The sequence below is a fragment of the Eumetopias jubatus genome, unplaced genomic scaffold (genome assembly GCF_037043125.1).
Source record: "Eumetopias jubatus isolate StellerSeaLion01/CBP00866 unplaced genomic scaffold, mEumJub1_p1.0 scaffold_15, whole genome shotgun sequence".
Lineage (NCBI taxonomy): Eukaryota > Metazoa > Chordata > Mammalia > Carnivora > Otariidae > Eumetopias > Eumetopias jubatus.
The window spans coordinates 893,240-912,731 of record NW_028274821.1 but is presented as its reverse complement, the minus strand read 5'-3'; the positions used below and the strand labels follow the sequence as shown (position 1 = coordinate 912,731).

Sequence of the window (19,492 nt, the reverse complement as noted above, 5' to 3'; positions counted from 1 at the left end):
TGTACTCCTCACACCTCATATATTCCTCACACCTCCTCATATACTCCTCACACCGCATGTCCTCCTCACACCTCCTCATGTCCTCCTCACACCTCCTCATGTACTCCTCACACCGCATGTCCTCCTCACACCTCATATACTCCTCACACCTCCTCATGTACTCCTCCCACCACATGTCCTCCTCACACCTCCTCATGGACTCCTCCCACCGCATGTCCTCCTCACACCTCCTCATGGACTCCTCCCACCGCATGTCCTCCTCACACCTCATATACTCCTCACACCTCCTCATGGACTCCTCCCACCGCATGTCCTCCTCACACCTCCTCATGTCCTCCTCACACCTCCTCATGGACTCCTCCCACCGCATGTCCTCCTCACACCTCCTCATGGACTCCTCCCACCTCATGTCCTCCTCACACCTCATATACTCCTCACACCTCCTCATGTACTCCTCCCACCGCATGTCCTCCTCACACCTGCTCATGTACTCCTCCCACCGCATGTCCTCCTCACACCTCATGTACTCCTCCCACCGCATGTCCTCCTCACACCTCCTCATGGACTCCTCCCACCGCATGTCCTCCTCACACCTCATATACTCCTCACACCTCCTCATGTACTCCTCCCACCGCATGTCCTCCTCACACCTGCTCATGTACTCCTCCCACCGCATGTCCTCCTCACACCTCATGTACTCCTCCCACCGCATGTCCTCCTCACACCTACTCATGGACTCCTCCCACCGCATGTCCTCCTCACACCTCCTCATGGACTCCTCCCACCGCATGTCCTCCTCACACCTCATATACTCCTCACACCTCCTCATGTACTCCTCCCACCGCATGTCCTCCTCACACCTCCTCATGTACTCCTCACACCTCATGTCCTCCTCACACCGCATGTCCTCCTCACACCTCCTCATGTACTCCTCCCACCGCATATCCTCCTCACACCTCCTCATGTACTCCTCCCACCGCATGTCCTCCTCACACCTCCTCATGGACTCCTCCCACCGCATGTCCTCCTCACACCTCCTCATGTACTCCTCCCACCGCATGTCCTCCTCATACCTCCTCATGTACTCCTCCCACCGCATGTCCTCCTCACACCTCATATACACCTCACAACTCCTCATGTACTCCTCACACCGCATGTCCTCCTCACACCTCCTCATGTCCTCCTCACACCTCCTCATGTACTCCTCCCACCGCATGTCCTCCTCACACCTCATATACTCCTCACACCTCCTCATGGACTCCTCCCACCGCATGTCCTCCTCACACCTCCTCATGGACTCCTCCCACCGCATGTCCTCCTCACACCTCCTCATGGACTCCTCCCACCGCATGTCCTCCTCACACCTCCTCATGGACTCCTCCCACCGCATGTCCTCCTCACACCTCCTCATGGACTCCTCCCACCGCATGTCCTCCTCACACCGCATGTCCTCCTCACACCTCCTCATGGACTCCTCCCACCGCATGTCCTCCTCACACCTCCTCATGGACTCCTCCCACCGCATGTCCTCCTCACACCTCCTCATGTCCTCCTCACACCTCCTCATGGACTCCTCCCACCGCATGTCCTCCTCACACCTCATATACTCCTCACACCTCCTCATGTACTCCTCCCACCGCATGTCCTCCTCACACCTCCTCATGGACTCCTCCCACCGCATGTCCTCCTCACACCTCCTCATGGACTCCTCCCACCGCATGTCCTCCTCACACCTCATATACTCCTCACACCTCCTCATGTACTCCTCCCACCGCATGTCCTCCTCACACCTCCTCATGTCCTCCTCACACCTCCTCATGGACTCCTCCCACCGCATGTCCTCCTCACACCTCATATACTCCTCACACCTCCTCATGTACTCCTCCCACCGCATGTCCTCCTCACACCTCCTCATGTCCTCCTCACACCTCCTCATGGACTCCTCCCACCTCATGTCCTCCTCACACCTCATATACTCGTCACACCTCCTCATGTACTCCTCACACCGCATGTCCTCCTCACACCTCCTCATGTACTCCTCACACCGCATGTCCTCCTCACACCTCCTCATGGACTCCTCCCACCGCATGTCCTCCTCACACCTCCTCATGTACTCCTCACACCGCATGTCCTCCTCACACCTCCTCATGTACTCCTCACACCGCATGTCCTCCTCACACCGCATGTCCTCCTCACACCTCCTCATGTACTCCTCACACCGCATGTCCTCCTCACACCTCCTCATGTCCTCCTCACACCTCCTCATGTACTCCTCCCACCGCATGTCCTCCTCACACCTCATATACTCCACACACCTCCTCATGTACTCCTCCCACCGCATGTCCTCCTCACACCTCCTCATGTACTCCTCCCACCGCATGTCCTCCTCACACCTCCTCATGGACTCCTCCCACCGCATGTCCTCCTCACACCTCCTCATGGACTCCTCCCACCGCATGTCCTCCTCACACCTCCTCATGTCCTCCTCCCACCGCATGTCCTCCTCACACCTCCTCATGGACTCCTCCCACCGCATGTCCTCCTCACACCTCCTCATGTACTCCTCACACCTCCTCATGTACTCCTCCCACCGCATGTCCTCCTCACACCTCCTCATGTACTCCTCCCACCGCATGTCCTCCTCACACCGCATGTCCTCCTCACACCTCATGTACTCCTCCCACCGCATGTCCTCCTCACACCTCCTCATGGACTCCTCCCACCGCATGTCCTCCTCACACCTCCTCATGGACTCCTCCCACCGCATGTCCTCCTCACACCTCCTCATGTACTCCTCCCACCGCATGTCCTCCTCACACCTCCTCATGTACTCCTCACACCGCATGTCCTCCTCACACCTCATGTACTCCTCACACCTCATGTACTCCTCACACCTCATATACTCCTCACACCTCCTCATATACTCCTCACACCGCATGTCCTCCTCACACCTCCTCATGTACTCCTCACACCTCCTCATGTACTCCTCACACCGCATGTCCTCCTCACACCTCCTCATGTACTCCTCACACCTCCTCATGTCCTCCTCACACCGCATGTCCTCCTCACACCTCCTCATGTACTCCTCACACCTCCTCATGTACTCCTCACACTGCATGTCCTCCTCACACCTCCTCATGTACTCCTCACACCGCATGTCCTCCTCACACCTCCTCATGTACTCCTCACACCGCATGTCCTCCTCACACCTCCTCATGTCCTCCTCACACCGCATGTCCTCCTCACACCTCCTCATGTACTCCTCACACCTCCTCATGTACTCCTCACACCGCATGTCCTCCTCACACCTCCTCATGTACTCCTCACACCGCATGTCCTCCTCACACCTCCTCATGTACTCCTCACACTGCATGTCCTCCTCACACCTCCTCATGTACTCCTCACACCTCATATACTCCTCACACCTCCTCACACTTCCTCACACCTCCTCCCACCTGCTTCCACCGCCTCACACCTCCAACACACTCTTTGCACCCCCTCATATGCTCTTCATGTCTCCTCACACCCTTCTTTCACCTCCTCATATATTCCTCACATGCCCTCACACCCCGTCATATCAGCTCACACTTCTTCACACCTCCACACACCCTCCTCACACCTCCTCACATGTCATTTCACTGTCCCTAACCATCCTCACGCCCCTGTCACGTATCTAATCTTGGGAACCGTTTTCCACCCCAGGCAGCCTCTCCCAGCTCCTGCACTCTTCTCGAGTGCGAATGGATCCCAGTAACCAGGATAAGGACCTATTCTTGTTACTGTAGCATTTGGAAGGGCTTCCTGGAGGAGGTAACATTTTACCTAAGTCTGAAAGTTAAACCCCTGCGGCTTTAGGAAAGAAGTTCCAGGTGTGGGCGCAGCACGGGAAAGGTGCTCAGGCATGGATTATGAATGGTTCCAGTTGTAGATGTGTGGAGTTGAGGGTACAGGGACAAAAGGTGAGGGCCCAGAGCAGCTGGGGCAGGGAGAGCAGGGGAGGTTGTGACCTGCGGTGCCTTTCATGCCCCGACGGACCACCACAGCTCACCAGCCGGGCCTGGAGACCTGGGGCAGGCACTGACCACCCCTTTCTCAGGGGAAGGAACCCCACCATGGGGCCCGAAGGAGTGGAGGCCTTACAGGTCTCAGGTGGCAGACAGCAGCAGGACCTGCCCCGCCACTGGCCCGCTGGGCCTGTCTCTGGGATGTGTCTTCAAAGGCGCTGTCTTGGTTCGGGGGGCTTATCCATACATTTACTGCAGGAGGCTGGGAGTCTGAGATGCAGACATCAGCAGATTTGGTGTGTGGTGAGAACTGGCTTCCTCTTCTCACTATCCTCACATGACAGGCTCCCTGGAGTCTCTTTTATAAGGTCACTAATCCCATCTTGGGTTCCACCCTCACGGCTTAATTAACCCCCAAAGGCCCTACCTCCTACCACCATCACCGTGGGGCTTAGGTTTCAATATGGTGGATTTTGGAGGGACACAAATGTTCAGAACAGGGCAGGTGTTACCAGCTGAGGTAAAATTATCACTCCGGAAAACTCTTTTCACCTCCTGGGGGCCAGCCGTGTCTGCACCTTCATGCCGTGGCCTAATTTACTTTTACCTGGGTGTCTTTAGCTGGGAGCATCCAGCACCTTTACCCAGGTGTCTCTGTCACCTTCAGCAGGGTGTGTCTGTCACCTTTTCCCAGCTGTGTCAGAGAGTGGGACAAACATGGAGAACACCCCACGGTGCCTGCCCAGGAAGAAATTTACCCTGGGAATTGGTATCTCGGCCCCTCATGATGGGTGGAGTGGCTGCAGACCAGGCAAGACGTGCCTGGCTGAGCCTCAGGGGTCTGCTGGCCTCCAGAACCTCTGCGCCCCCCCCCCCGCGAGTCCGAGTCCAGAGCGGGTGCAGGGACCCGGCCGCTGGTGTGGTGGGCCAGTGGGAAGGCGGCCTCCAGTCCAGCCTCCGCAGTGATGGGAGCCATTCGCATGGGGACCTGGCTGCAAGGGATCTGAAATGCAGTACGTCTTTCCAGGCCTGGTCAGGCCCTGGAAGGGGGACTGCTGGGGAATGGGCAGGCTCGCAGATCCCTCACCTGGGCCTTGAGCAAGGTCAAGAGGACCTCTGTGTGGGGCCAAGCTGTGGGCTCCATTCAGCCCAGCGGCTCAGGGTGGCCCTTGCGTCCCTCACAGCTGAGTGCAAGCAACTGTGCTTGCTCCACCCGACGGGGTGTCCCAGAGGGAAATATGCATCTGATGCACCTTCCCACAGACTGGTAAATTCATGGAGAGAGTTCTGGCGAACCGCATGGAACTGAGCAGTGCTGTCCCAGGCCTGCTCAAGGAGTTCTCCCAGGACTGTTTCCATGATACACATGGGCAAACCGCGGCTCCACCTGTGGAGCCGCACCAGGGCCTGCAACACAGCGGTGGCGAGCGAGTGGTAGGCCATGCGGGCCCGCGGCATCCAGGCGTGCCAGAGGCTGCTGCCCAGCTCTCCCTCACCCTGGCCCTCACTTGTCCGCCTGGGCACAGGAATGAGTGAATTAGTCCCTGAGCTGGCCGCGGGGGGGTGGGACACCATGCCCTGGAGCTGCTTCCTTGGCCCCGTGCCCTGCCACCCTGAGACCTGGGAGCCCTGTCATTCCTGGAGGCAGCCAGCCCTGGCATCTCCAGAAACTTCCTGTGGAAAAATGCAAACTCATGGTGATTCTTGGGTTGACAAATATGCTTCTGTTTCCCCAAAAGGAGGCTGTCGGGGGAGGAGCTGACAGGGAGGCAATCGGGAGAGGGACCGCAGGGAACCAGCCTGGTGCGTGTGTCTGTGAGTGTGTGCGTGTGCGGGGAGGGCAGGTGGAAGCCCCATCTTGGCGGCTGTAATGAAAATGGCGGCGCCCAGAGGGATGTGGTGCTGTGAGGTCCTGCTTGCAGGCGGCTGGCACGCACGCACGGCCCAGTACTGGGGACTTGGTGGGCTTACAGGGCCCTCAGGACCGTGGTGCTGGATGCCAAAGGTAGGGCACCAGGCCCTCTTGAACTTGCACACTTACCCTCCCGTGTCCACGAGGGAAGTTTCCACATTGGGATCCTGAGCCGGAGGCTGGCAGGTGAGACAGGGGTGGAGACACCCTGGCTGAGGGGACAGGCCTATGGCCCCAAGACAATGAGAAGCCTGGTGCAGTCAAACTCTAGGATGCTGAGCAGGAAGACGTGATGAGCCAGAGGCCAGGATCTCAGATGGCACAATGACGTTTTTCATCTCTAAAAGTTCTAGTAGGTTCTGTGGACTGTTTTACTCCCAGTCTCTGCCTGGAATCTGGGACAAGATCTTGTGCTCATTTCCAGGCTCTGATTGCAGTTGTATCCATCGGACCCACCCCGGACCCACTAAGCCCAGGTCGTCACCTCCCAGTGGGGAGGGGCTCCATTCCCAGGACAGGGCCCAGCAAGGCCAGGCAGGGCCCAGGACCTCGGTGTCCACTCTGGTGACTGGATGGGGACACATCATGGAAAGGGAATGAGGACAGTGGTGAAGCTTGGACCGCCTCACATGCTGGGTCCCCCTTCTCCTGGCCAAGTAACCTCTGCTTCCTCCTTAGGAAAGGAGGGGTGCAGCCCCCACGTGCTGGGACCACTGGGTGGAAGGAAGTGAACACACGCGGGCACTGGGGCTTCTTGGGGTATGCAGCCGGTGCCCTTGGTGTCCCGGGGTAGTGCCCCCACCCAGCCTTCCTACCTGGGCTGGGGCTGGTGGCTGGGTAGGGCCAGGGTATGGGCAGGGACGGGTGTGGGGGCACACGACACACCAAGCAGGGACGGCAGAGGGGCTCAGTGTGGGAGGGGAGTGCCCTGGAGGGAAGCTGTGGGAAGGGGCAGTGAAGGGAGAGCAGGGAACACATGGGGGAGACAGTGAGGCATGGGGTGTGTGGGGGGTGGGCGCTGAGGGGCAGCCGGGGCTGGGAGGGCAGCCTGAGCAGGACCTGGGCCCCAGGCTGTTTGTGGGACACCAGGTGCCCTCAGGGTCAGAATCATCTAGAAAACACTCCTGAGAAAAAGGACAAGACTCCAACATTTAATATTGTTGAGTACCTTTGTCAGGTGAAGGTAACTTTCTTAAAAAAGTATAAATAGTGAAAAACAAGCCTTTAGAAAAGAAGTGGCGGGCCCCCAGGCGGGCAGGCGGGGGCGTCAGAGCCTTCCCAGGTCGTCTGTGAGGAAGGCCAGCAGGAAGCGGCTGACGTGCCTGTCAACGATGATGGGGGAGAAGCCCAGGACACGCCGGGCCCCCCGCAGCACCTTGAGGTCTGGAAGAGAAGGTGGTCTCAGAAACCGCCACCAACGTTCTCAGCCCCATGCATCACCAAGCCCCACAGCCGAGGGACATGGGGTGTCCCTGCCAAGCAGGCCTGCCCGGCGCTGGCTCCCCACGCACGGCTGCCACAGGCCCGGCGTGGCAGGAAAGGGACGGCAGCTGCCACGCTGGGCCATGGGCCTCCCGTCCATTTGTCAGGGCTGAGCCGTGGAGGGGCCAGAGGTGGGTGCTCTGCTCCAGGCCCCACACAGGATGGGGCTTTCTAACCCCAGAGCCCAGCTGCGCCCGCCTCCCATCAGGGGCTGTCATTCCCTGCCCCCCTGGGGGTGGAGGGCTTAAGAACCGGAGCCCCACATTCCCTCTTCTTCCTGTGCCCTGCAAGGTGGGCCCTGCCACTGTCCCACTGTGCAGGCAAGGAAACTGAGGCACAGGGAGGCCAGGGGACTCGGTGCTCGAGCCTGGTCAGGCAGCACCCACCTGGAGGGCCGCAGTAGACGAGGAGCGCCAGCCCCGCGGCCAGGCCAAGGCAGGCCAGGAAGGCCACAGGCCCTGGGAAGAAAGGGGGCACGTGAGCAAGTGGCTGTCTAAGCCTGGAGGACGGGGCGCCCCAGCAAGCACCCTGGGGCCCGTGCAATGGGAAGCCAGGACCAAGCCTGACTTGGAAAGGAGCAGCCCCTGAGGCAGAGACGGAACCCTGGGGGGGGAATGGGGTGAGGGTCGAGGAGGCGGTTACCCCTGTCACTGAGCTCGCGGCCCACGGTGCCTGAGTCTAGCTCTGTGCAATCTGAGTTCTCTGGAAACAAAATCACAGGGCTCGGTTAGTGGTGGGCGGGCCAGAGGAAGGGGGTTGCCCCGCCCAAAGGAAACCAAGGGCCTGCTCAGGCTTCTTCCCACCAACCCTGGGGGCCCCCAGGCTGGGTGGGACCAGGCTGTATGGGCACCCAGCCTTCTGGGCTGGGCTTGGGGGAGTCAGCACCAGAGAGGGGACCCTGGGACCAGCCTCATGGAACCCTGAGTTTTGGGTTTCCTTCTGTTCACTCCCTGAGACCCTGAGGGCCGTGGGGTGGGGGCAATTGTTCCCTGCAGATGCAGTCACCAAATGCAGCATGAACACCCGCCTGTCCCAAGTCTGATGTCCACAGGAGGGCAGGGAGCGTGTTCTCCCCAGAACTTCTCATCCAGCCACCTGCTGATGGCCCAAGAGCCTGGAAGGTGCGTGACTCCCAGCCAGGCTGTGGGGCCCCCCAGTGGCTGGTATGACGTGCTGGTCCTGGGCTAGAGCTCAGGATCCAGTTCTGCTGCCCGCCCTCAGGTCAGGGACACCAGCCCTCAGTCCCAGCTGAGCGTCCTGGGGTGAGCGGGTGAGCCACCCTGTCCCTCAGGCCTCCAGCTTCACATCAGAGGATTGAGGGACAGCAGCGCCTCCTCCAGGGGACCAGGGCACAGAGGCCTCGGGACTGAGCCGCCATCCCCGCCTATGCCTCCCCTATCCCCAAGCCAGCAGCAGAGGGTCCCTTGGGACTCACACATCTCCTGAGCACTCAAGCAAGACGCTATACACTAAACGCACGTGCCTTGGACCAGCCATCTGTGCCCGAGACTGTTCTACAGAAACACCCACACTGCAGGGATCCCCCCGGGCATCCTCAGTTGTGGGGGCAACCTCGGCTTCTCCATGGGGATACAGTTTGCTCAAGGCTGGTACAGCCGTGAGCCGCCCCCACATAAGCCTAAGGATTCCCAGTGTGCTAGGCTAGAGAGGAGGGCAGAGCCTCGCGCACAAGATACTACCTTCTGTGTACAGACTGGCCCAAGAGAGACAGAGACAATGATCTCTGCATCTGAAACACTCCCTCCTCTCTCCGGGGGCCACTGCGGAGACGGCCCTGGGTGAGGGGCCGGGCACACTTACGCGGGGCGAGCCGGCTGGGCAGGCGACTGTGCAGGGGCTGGGCATGGATGTACAGGGCCCGGTAGAACTCCCGGCAGTCCCGCTCGCCGCTCTTCTGCAGATGGCCCAGGAGGTCACAGAGCCGCACACGCAGGGACGCCTTGGGGTTCCGGAACTGGGGGTGGAAAGGGTGCAGGGGAAGGTCAGGCTCAAGGGGCAGGACACGGCGGCTGGGGGGCTCAGAACACTCAAAGGAGGCAGCAACTGACCAGCCCAGACCACCCAGGGCCACAGCCCACCCACGCTGCAGTCACAGCACAGTCACTGGTCCCTCCCTGTGGAGGCCAGATAGCATCAAGGAGGAGAGTGGCAACATTATTCCAACTGTTAGAAGCTGACGGCTTGCTGTGTGACTTTGGCGAGCCACTTCACCCACTATGACTCTGTTTTCACTTGTAAAAAGAATATAATAAACCCAAGTGGTAGGGTCGGTACAGGGAATCAATGAGGTGATAGCGTAAGTGATAACTTCCAGTACTTTACAGTCTACAGGCATGTGATTCAAGTTTTTTAAAAACCAAGGGTTAAGGAGTGCCTGGGTGGCTCAGTCAGTTAAGCGTCTGCCTTTGGCTCAGGTCATGATCCCAGGGTCCTGGGATAGAGCCCCACATTGGACTCCCTGCTCGGCGGAGAGTATGCTTCTCCCTCCGCCTGCCGCTTCCTCGGCTTGTGCTCTCTCCCTCTCTCTCTGACAAATAAATAAATAAAATCTTTATAAAAACAAAAAATAGAAACCAAGGGTTAAGCAGAAAAAAAACAAGCTCTTTTGATGTGTTTGATGGAGAAATGTGTGGTTCTAAAGGTCAGTGAACTGGGCTCTTGCTTGGATCCCTGGAACCTGGAAGCTGTGGCCTGGTGCTGCCACCTGGTGGCAGCATACCATTCCACTTGGAACCAGAATTGAACCAGAAACTGCAAAGGCAAAGACAAGCATATGGCAGGAGCCACGGAAACTATGAGGAACGGAATATTGTGGGTGTGTATATACAGGAGTCTCCTTTTTTTTTATATAAACGTCTGAAACTTTTAAAATTCAAATTTGTACACAATATATTAGACTTTTAATTACAATAATAAGGTAAAAATTTTACCCATGCTTTTTAACTTACTGTATACTTTTAAACTTAAGCTTCGGAGCCAGTAGCAGGGCCCAGGTAGATTTTGGCTGTCCCCAGGAAAGGCCCCAAAGCCTGTGGACAGCCCTGCACCAGCAGTGGGAGCTGCAGCTCCAAGAGCAGGACTCAGTCACCCAGCTGGAGGGGAGCCCCGCACCCCAAAGCCCTGGCACTGAGGGGGGAGCAGAGAAAGGGCGGCACAGGCAAGGTGCACCCACTCTCCCTTGGTTTCCCCAAATGTCTGTCCATTTTCGAACTTTTGTAAGAGGCAGGGGCAAAGCCGTGTGGCACTGGGGTGGAGCCTGGCCAGCAGCCCCGCTCCTCCCCAGCTCCCCACACCACTCCCAGGCCTGTCATGTGTGCGGGCACACTGTCCTGTCTCCTGGGGTGCTCCTGGCATCTCTGGAGGGCTGCCAGCAGGCCCCGATGACATAGGAAGAGACTGAGGCTCACAGAACTGATGTTCTGGGCCCAACATCACTGCAAGGAGCTGGGCTTTCACCTCTGAGCTGTCCTGCCCTGCCCCCAACCCTACTTCCTCCCAGCCCAGGGGGGGAAGGGACCCATGGGAGACATGCCAGCCCCCTCCCCATTACCTTCTCTGCATCCTTGTTGCTGAGGATCTGAGGGTAGTAGCGGTTCAGCTGGAGGATGATCCTGTCCACCTGCTGCTCACTGAGGCTTCCATGGCCCATCAGGAAAGGTGTGTCCTGGACCAGGCGGTCACAGTAGGTCTGCTCTGAAACAGCAGAGCACGGAGGCCATGAGCCAGCACAGCTGGGGTGGGGGGTGGGGCAGCAGGTTCCCCACACCACACACAGCGTGGCCCCCAGGCCCCCTGGAGGCACATCAGCTGTGAGCTCCCAGACAACTGCTGACATCCCACCTGTGTGGGCTACGCACAGCCGGACGCCCCTTGGCAGGCTCACTGCAGAAGACAGAGAGGCCAAGTGCGCTGTTCCACGGGGAAGGGCCCGGGCAGCCTAGAGAAGGCCTGACCCTGCAGCTCCCACAGCAGTTCTCACAGGGGCAGAAGCGCAGGGCTTAGGGGGGGCCCGCACTGGTGTGGCCACGGACACGCCATGCCTGCAAGGCCCCGAGAAGCCACCACCACAGCAGAGCTACATGCCCCCCCACGGGCCAGGATGCTTTTCCCTTCGTTGCTTCTTTCAGGACCATCATTAAAGCCTCACTGTGCACCTGCTTTCCCATTAAGAATGTTCTTTAGGATGACAGGCCTCTAAAGACCAGGGAGGGTTAGTGGTTGTTGGGAGGCCCGGGATCCCCAAGGCAGAGTCCTGATTCCACAGCATCAACTACCTGAACAGGTGCACCGCCCTCCCCACCTGTGGCAGCCGATGGACGGGGTGGGGGGGCACAGCTACATAGGAGGAGACTGTTTGTATGTGACTGGAATTAACTCGCTATCCATTCAATTAGACGGTTACGACTTTAGGATGTTATGCATAATTCTTATGGTAACCACAAAGAAAATACCCACGGAATACAGACAAAAGGAAATCAAAATGTGTTACTAAAGAAAGTCAAACAAACATGAAAGAAGGCAGTAGTGAAGGACAAAAAATCTGTAAGACATCAGAAAACAAATAGCAAAAAGGCAGAAACGAGTTATTCATTATCAGTAATTACAGTAATTACTTTAAATGTAAACAGATTAAAGACACAGACTGGCAAAATGGATTTGTGAGGGGAGCCTGGGTGGCTCAGTGATTAAGCGTCTGCCTTCGGCTCAGGTCATGGTCCCAGGGTCCTGGGATCGATCCCTGCATCGGGCTCCCTGCTCAGCGGGAAGCCTGCTTCTCCCTCTCCCACTCCCCCTCTTGTGTTCCCTCTCTTGCTATCTCTCTCTCTCTCTCTGTCAAATAAATAAATAAAATCTAAAATAAATAATACATAAACACATAAATAAATAAAAATAAAAAAGGGGTCATCATGTGGGAACAAGTAGGGTCTTCTCCCTGACTTCCGCCATGGGCCGACTCAATAGACCATGTCTTCCTCATCTCTCTCTCCCATTGCCACCTCGTCCTGGCTGGTCTTTGCCCCTCAAAACTATGAATTTCTAACCTCTGAATCCTTCCAGGCCCTGAAAGGCTACCTGGAAGACGGACTCATCAGTAGTCTCACTGTGGTGAGGGAAACTGAGGCATGGCAAAGAGATACAGTACCTGCCTAAGACCACAGCCAGCTAGGGCGTGAAGATGGTGGCTGGACCCACTCATGGTTTTGTGGAACCGCTGACACCCAGACTTCCCACTTGTCTAATTATTACACTCATTAACCTACAATTAGCTGCATCAAGTCTGTTCCTGGCCTGGCCCCAGGCTGTTCCGCGCAGTGCTGCCTCTGCAGTGAGTGCACAGGGCAGGCACACAGTAGGCACTCACTAAAGAGTTCTGGAATGAATGCATGTAGGTCCAAGGCCCACGCCCAGGGCTACCCGTGGACTGCAGCCAGCACACTGTAGCGGCTTCCCCTGCTGCAGCCACTAGCGAGCTGGAGTCTTACGCAGCAAGCATGAGTCACCTGGCACAGTGGCACAGCCTGGGGCTGAAGGTTTCTGGTGGCTGGAAGCTGTGCACGCAAATCACACCCAGATGGCCACACCCAGGAATGAAAAAGTGCAGGAAAGGACAGGACTTTGGTCCCAGGTCCTGACTGATAGTCCCAGAGAGTTTTTACAGGATAGAGGAGAATGCTCTGCCCCAAAACCCAGCAGGACTGTGCTAGCTTCTTTTGCCAAGCCCCACTTACCTCACCTTCTTGCCCAGCTGGTGCCAAGCCCACAGACCCCCCAACCCCTTACCACCCCCTGGCACTCAAGGCCCGATGGGAGCTGCCCCACCTGTCCTCACCCCAGGCCCCTGAGCCGTCCTGCAGAGCAGCCCCAACGGCACCATACTGCCTGGGACCCCTGCCCAAGGATAAGAACAGCTGTGCTGTGGTTCCTCCCCGGCTAAGTGGTGCTGAGCTCACTGTCCTCCCCCGAAGAGGCCTTGCTGAGTACCCCTGGCTCCTGTCCCTCCCAGAATCCCCTCCTGTTTCAGGGCCAGACCTGGCCTCGGGTGCGGAGTTGAGAGGGCTCTCTCCCCAGCACACCACAAGGTTCCACAGCAATAGGAACAGCTGTAGTGACACCTGGCCAGCACTGGCCCTAGGCAGACACATCGGGTCCAAATGCTCATCCTGCAGCCTGTCATGGAGACCCCAGAACCCGCACAAGGCCGGCGCCCGGTCAGTGCACAGGGACAGTGAGCCAGGGACCTCATGCCTGCAGCCCTGCAAAACTGTCCATTTGACCCTCCCGGGCCTGCACTCTCTGGGCCTCAGGCCCCCATCCCAAGAGCGAAGGGCTGTGACTGGAGGGATCTCTAGAGGCCGGGCACTCAGACTTGGCCGTGAGAAAGGGGCAGGTGGGGAGGCTCCCACAGGACCTTGAGGGGGCCTGGGCAGGACGCAGGCCAAGTTCTGCCTCTGCCACTGACCATCGGGCGGCTTGGGGCTTGGCACCTGTCCAGCCTGAGCCTTCATGTCCTCTTCCGCACAGAGAGGATACCCTACAGCAATTCTGGGTGCGAGCCCCCTGGCTGGGGGCCAAGCCCACAGTAGGCGCTAGTAAATGGAAAGGGTTCAGGAAGATGACGGGCATGGGAGGCAGCCAGGCTCTCTTCCGACGTAGGCTGCGACACTGTGGTCCCAGGAGACACTAGGTTCCAGCCCCTGAAATCCTATTTGTGTGACTCCAGCGGGCACGGGGGAGGGAACAGGGGCTTGGGGACCACCCCTTGAGGTGGAAGAGTGGGGCCGTTGGGAACGAGATGTGCGGCAAAAACAGCATTCCCTGATCATGCTGTCGCAGGGTCCGTCGCCAACCATCACCACCCCCGGCTGTCTGCCCCGTGGAAGATGCACAGAGCAAGGTGGCCGTGCTCAGCCGGGGCCAGGACGGAGTGGGTTCTCCAGTCCAAACAGGCTCCGGGGGGACGACCGGCGGCCCCATCCTGGGAAAAGACGCTGGAGGGGGTAGGGGCGCCCGCGGGACTGAGTCTGGGTCCCCGGCTCCCCAGGGCTTGTCCCGGGACACAACAGAGCCCTACCGGAACGCGGCCCTCTGGACGTCAGGTGGCGGAGGCTGGAGAGGCTGCAGCTCCTCACAGAAGCGCAGGAGGAATCTGTCAGTCCACCTCCCCAACCACAGGCGCGCTCCAGCCCCGCCCCCGCGGACCTCCCAGGCCCCGACCACGGCCCCCGGCCTGTCCGCCCGCCGACCGGGAGGCGGTCACGGACCAAGGCCACTCGGCTGCGGCCGCAGGCAGCTGCGGCTGGGGCAACATCGGGGCACCGGACCCTGGGGCCCACCGCGGCCGCGCGCCCGGCCCGGGTGGGCAGGCAGGACCCCCGCCCGGCCCGCGCTCACCTGTCATGGCGGCGGCACGGCGCGCGCCCGGCCGGGCCCGGCCCGTCCCCCTGTCGCCGTCCACGGGTCAGGTTGTCGGTCCGCCGCCGCCCGACTCGGTTAGCCCCGCCCCTTCCCGGTAGGCCCCGCCCCCTCGGCAGGCCTCGCTTCGGCGCCGGCGGCGTCGCCGCGGCAGCCCTAACCCGCCCTCACTCAGTCCGCCCTTTCCCGTTATGCTCCGCCCCCAGCGTCGGCGGCGTCGCCTCAAGGGCCCTAAGCCCCGCCCCCCTTAGAACCCCGCCTCCTCCGGCGGCGGCTACGGCGTCGTCAGGAGTCATTGCCCCCGCCCCTCGCTGCGACCCGCCCATCCCGGAGGCTCCTGGCGCCTCTCCGCCAATGCCCCGCTCCAACCCCCCGCCCTCACTGAGCCCCACCCTCGCTGACGTCTGTTACGTCACCGCAATAGTCCTGAACCACGCCCCTCACTGGGCTCCGCCCCCGCCTGCTACGGAGCCCTCTGGAGTCTCGAGCTTTGTTCGCACCAGCGTAGGGTACTGGGTTCTCATTAAGTCCTTAGCTCCGCCCCTCACTGAGTCCCGCCCCGGCGTTCTTTTCCAGGGCTCTAAACTCCGCCCTAAGTATAGCCCCGCCCCTTCCGGCGACGGCTGGGGCGCAGCCTCAGCCCTGAGCCCCGCCCCCAGCCCTGGCGCACCCTCCGTAATAGCCGACGCTCACCTCCTGGCCCCGCCCACGGGGGCCCCGCCCCGCGATGGCTCCGCCCATGCTGGCCCCAACCCCACACTTGTTCCTTCGGTGAGCAGGTGGCTCAGCGCGGCTGGGCACAGTCTGCGGCCCCGCCCCGCACCACCATGCCCCGCTCCCGGAATGAGGAAACTGAGGCTCTGAGAGAGTAAGTGACTTACCCAAGGTCACGCAGGTCAGGCTGTAGGAGGTACAGGGGAGAAGCCAGACCTAACCGTGTCACCTGAGTGGAGCAAGCCTCTCTTGAGGACACCAGCCTGGCAGTGACCCTGACTAGGAGGTCTTGCCTTGCCTAAGCTGTTTCTCTAGCTGTAAAATGGGTGACCTCAGGCGGCTGTCTCCTCCCCGCTTAGGAAGCCGCAGCCCCACGGGGACTGAGCTCTGCTCCCAACTGCGAGATGGAGAGCTGGCAGGGAAGGAACGCGGGGCCTTCACAAGCGGACAGGGCTTGGGTCTTACCTGGGGCCCTCTGACTGTGCTGGCCTCCCCCCATCCCTGGCTCTAATCTGCCATGCGGGGCCTGACCCAGAGTTCACGTCACCAACCCCTCCCCAAGGCCCACGCGTCCGCCTGCCTGTGCCTCAGCTGTCCCCTGTAAAACAGGGCCAGGACTGCCCATCACGGGTGCGTGTGCTGGGGGCAGCCAGGGAATGGATTGGAAATCCCAAAACTCTTGGGCCTGGTTTTGGCGGTCACTGAACGGGAGCTGCCCAAACACTGGGAGCGAATTCCGCCGGGCTTCCCTCGGAGGCCCAGGCGGAGGGATTGCAGGGGCAGGGCCCCCTGGGGCAGGAGGGTCACGGGCGCCGCCTGGGGTCCCTCTGGCCTCTCGCTGGCCTGTGCGCTAGGGCGCGCCCCAACCAGCTCCGGGCCCCGGGTGCTCCCTCCCACAGGGGCCTCCCAGTGGAATGCGGCCTGACCCCCTTTATTCCGCTTTCTGCACACTGTCATGGCTCCTAGCGTTTACCTCTGGTTGTTTCTCCCTCTAGAAGTAATCTCAGCGCCATAAGGGCGGGGTATGGATGGGACTGCAGGGTTTCCCAAGCGCTCCCCACCTTCAGCGAGCGCCAACCGGTGGCCCGCATTCCACCTTCACATCACTTCCCCTACGGGATGAGCAGGGTTACCAAGGCTCAAAGCATCGGAGTCCTGGCAGGCCAAGCCTCCCAGGTGCAGGATTCGCTTCAAGGGCCCCACACCCAGTGCGCATGGCCCCATGCCTCTGTGCCCTCCGGATGTGCCCTTCAGGCGAGCTGGGTGGAAGTGTGTGGAGGGGCTGGGGTCTACCAGCCCTGTCCCCACCCCGAGGGCAGCTGGTGGCCGCAGCTCCCCAGGTCAAAGGGCTGGCCAGACGCTCCTCTCCTGGCTGGGGGCGCAGTGTCCCCCGCGCCTGCCCACTCCTGCACCCACCAGTTGCAAAGTGAGCACTCAGGCCGGCAGGACAATGGTCCTGGGCCGCTCTGCTGAGCACTGAGGGTCTCACACAGCAGACCGGATCGACCTGTGTGGGCTTTGCGGAGCTAACTGAAGATCCCCACCTGTCCCTGGACCTCAGGGATGCACTGGCCCTGCCCCCCTCCACCCCCCCCAACTCCACTTCCACATCAGACATTTGCTTCTTTTGAATTCTGTCACTGTGGCATGATTTATGTGATCAGAAAGTAAATACAATTTTAAATTGGGCAGGGGAAGCCCACCCCAGGTGGTGTCTGCACCTGCTACCCACTTCTCATTCAGGCCTCTTCTCAGCCCCTGCCCCAACAGCTAGGCAAAGTCACAAGACAAACAAGAAGTAGGGATGCTGGCAGCTCCTCACTCGGAGGGCTCATCTGCATAATTAATAAGGTCCTAGAAGTCAAGAAGAAGGGGGTCAACACTCCTGTATTCAGTGAAGGAGGAAGCAGCCTTGCGGGGCCGCTCAATTCTGACCATGACAAGAATTTCATGTTTCATGGATCCAAGTGGCACAATCCAAGATCCTGATCAAACCCTGTGTGGGCCCGGCAGTGGGGAAGGCCCCACACCACCGCAGGGCACCTCCCCGGGCTCCTGGTCCTGTCCCCCAGCACTTCCCGCTGTCTCCCCACTAGAATGTCAGCTCCTAAGGACAGGGCCACACCGGGTCATGGTGCCAGGCATCCAGTACCTGCTCCAAAAATGCACTTAAAGCCTGACTATATGAGCTGAAGAAAGAGGGGCTGGAGGCAGGAGGGGCGTGGGGTGCCATGGGCTGAGGGTTGGCCTATGTGGCTGAAGCTGACTGTGCAAAGGGACAGTGGTGGGTGATGAGGGGGCCTGAGTGCTCAGGAGGAGCAAGGACGTTCTCATCCCACATTCTCACACCACCAAGGCCCACCATTCATTCCTTCACTCTCTCATTCATTCAACACACGTCTCCTGAACACCTCCCGCGTGCCCAACCCAGAGCTAGATTATTACAGGGAAGCTGGGGCCCTGCCCCAACAGAGGTCCCCGGATACTGACAAAACAAAGGAGGGATGGGGCGCTGAGCGCTATGAAAAGCAAGAGGCTAGAGGCCTCCTGGAGGGGCTGCCCACCCCTAAGATGGCCCCGCCCTCCTCACATCCCGGGTCACGCCCTTCTGCAGTCTCCTCCCCCCGCGAGCCAGGCGGCCTGTGTGACTGGTGACCGGTTGCGGAGTGAGCTGGGTGCCCTCTGAGGCCGGGATGTAAGGTGCCCGTGGCTCTGCCCTTCCCTCCTGGGCCACCTGCTCCGGGGGAGCCGCCCCCACATGCTGAGGACACGCAGGCCGCGCTGCAGAGAGCCCGGTGTGGGCAGGAGCGGAGGCCCCCAGCCAGCAGCCGGCACCAGCTGCCCCCCAGGGAGGTAATCTCCTGGAAGTGAGTCCCCGGCCCCGTCAAGCCTTCAGGTGAGACCACAGCCTCATGAGGGACCCCGAGCCAGAACCACGCTGCCAAACCCCACCTGAAACAGAGCGGTAACAAGTGATTATTGTTTTTGAGCCACTACGTTTTGGGGTCATTGGTCACGTGGCAGGACACAAGGAATGCACCGGACATCGGAGCAGGCGCCTGGCTGAAGTGAGGGAGGGCTGCACACGATAGGGGAAGAGGATCATGCAGGAGCCCGGGCACAGATGACCTGAGCTTGGGAGACAGTCTGTGTGGCCGCAGTGGACTCAGCACCAGCAGTGAGGTCAGGGGGTGACGGGCGTGTGAGGCAGGGTCACACAAGCCAGAGCCCACAGTCTGAGGCTGAGAGGAGGGTGTGCTGAGCTCCAAACGGCTGCCTCCCCTTGCAGGCACCCCCAAACCCTGATAGCAGGCCTCCCACCACCCCATCCTGACAAGCGCTAGGGCTGCAGAGGGCCTGAAGAGAGACAGGGAGAACTCAGAGCCTCGGCGGACTTGCTCAAGCCCCATAAGGAAGGGCCGTTTGCGACAGCATCGTCGTCCCCCTCTGGGATCAAGGCCGCAGGGCAGCCTGTCATGGAACTGCTTTGACAAGACTGGGGTTGGGCAGCTGTGGGTTGGGGGGACACCAGGATGGCTTTGAAGGTGTCCACCCCTGCCTGGTCCTCCTGCCACGCAGAAGGGGAGTCCAGCCGCCCCCCTCGGTAGGTGGAAAGCAGCGGCCGTGACCCGGCATGACTTCCCAGGCCCCTGAACGGCAAGGCTTGCACTCAGGACTCTCATCATGGACACCGGCTACCAGGGTCAGCGACACCCAGGCCACGGAGACGACCACCACCAGCGAGGCCTCTGCCAACGGCTGTGGCTCCTGGCTGTGTGCACCGGCGGGCCTCCACGTGGCCCGGTGCCAGCCCCTGGCCAGCTGCTCTGCCCAGCAGAGCCTGCAAGCCCGGAGCGATAAGGGAGCTGTTTCACACCTCGAGGAAAACCTGCTTGACGTTCTGTTACAGAGACATCGGAAATCGAGACAGCGATTTTTACCTTCG

At 59.9% G+C, this 19,492-nt stretch overlaps 1 protein-coding gene across 3 annotated transcripts; it reads right to left on the bottom strand.

The window, feature by feature from the left end:
• Positions 1–7,046: 7,046 nt before the first annotated feature.
• On the bottom strand, positions 7,047–15,019 carry CARD19 (caspase recruitment domain family member 19). 3 transcript variants are annotated; one of them, XM_028093081.2, is made up of 6 exons: positions 14,812–15,016; positions 10,970–11,112; positions 9,220–9,373; positions 8,041–8,100; positions 7,785–7,856; positions 7,047–7,299 (listed from the first exon to the last, which is right to left on the bottom strand). In XM_028093081.2, the coding sequence occupies exons 1-6, from the start codon at positions 14,816–14,818 to the stop codon at positions 7,184–7,186; spliced, it is 552 nt and encodes a 183-aa protein (XP_027948882.1). In that variant the 5' UTR covers positions 14,819–15,016; the 3' UTR covers positions 7,047–7,183. The 3 variants fall into 3 exon arrangements, with proteins under 3 accessions (XP_027948882.1, XP_027948883.1, XP_027948884.1); XM_028093082.2 differs by lacking the exon at positions 8,041–8,100 and having other exon boundaries at positions 14,812–15,019; XM_028093083.2 differs by lacking the exon at positions 7,785–7,856 and having other exon boundaries at positions 14,812–15,017.
• Between the last annotated feature and the right edge of the window lie 4,473 nt (positions 15,020–19,492).

What these genes read in the sequence shown, in the direction of transcription:
- CARD19 (XM_028093081.2), bottom strand. An exon ending in GCCCAGCCGGCTCGCCCCGC is followed by an intron (nt 8,101 to 9,219) that starts GTAAGTGTGCCC and finishes TTTTGTTTCCAG; the next exon opens with AGAACTCAGATTGCACAGAG. An exon ending in CCGCGAGCTCAGTGACAGGG is followed by an intron (nt 7,857 to 8,040) that starts GTAACCGCCTCC and finishes CTTTCTTCCCAG; the next exon opens with GGCCTGTGGCCTTCCTGGCC.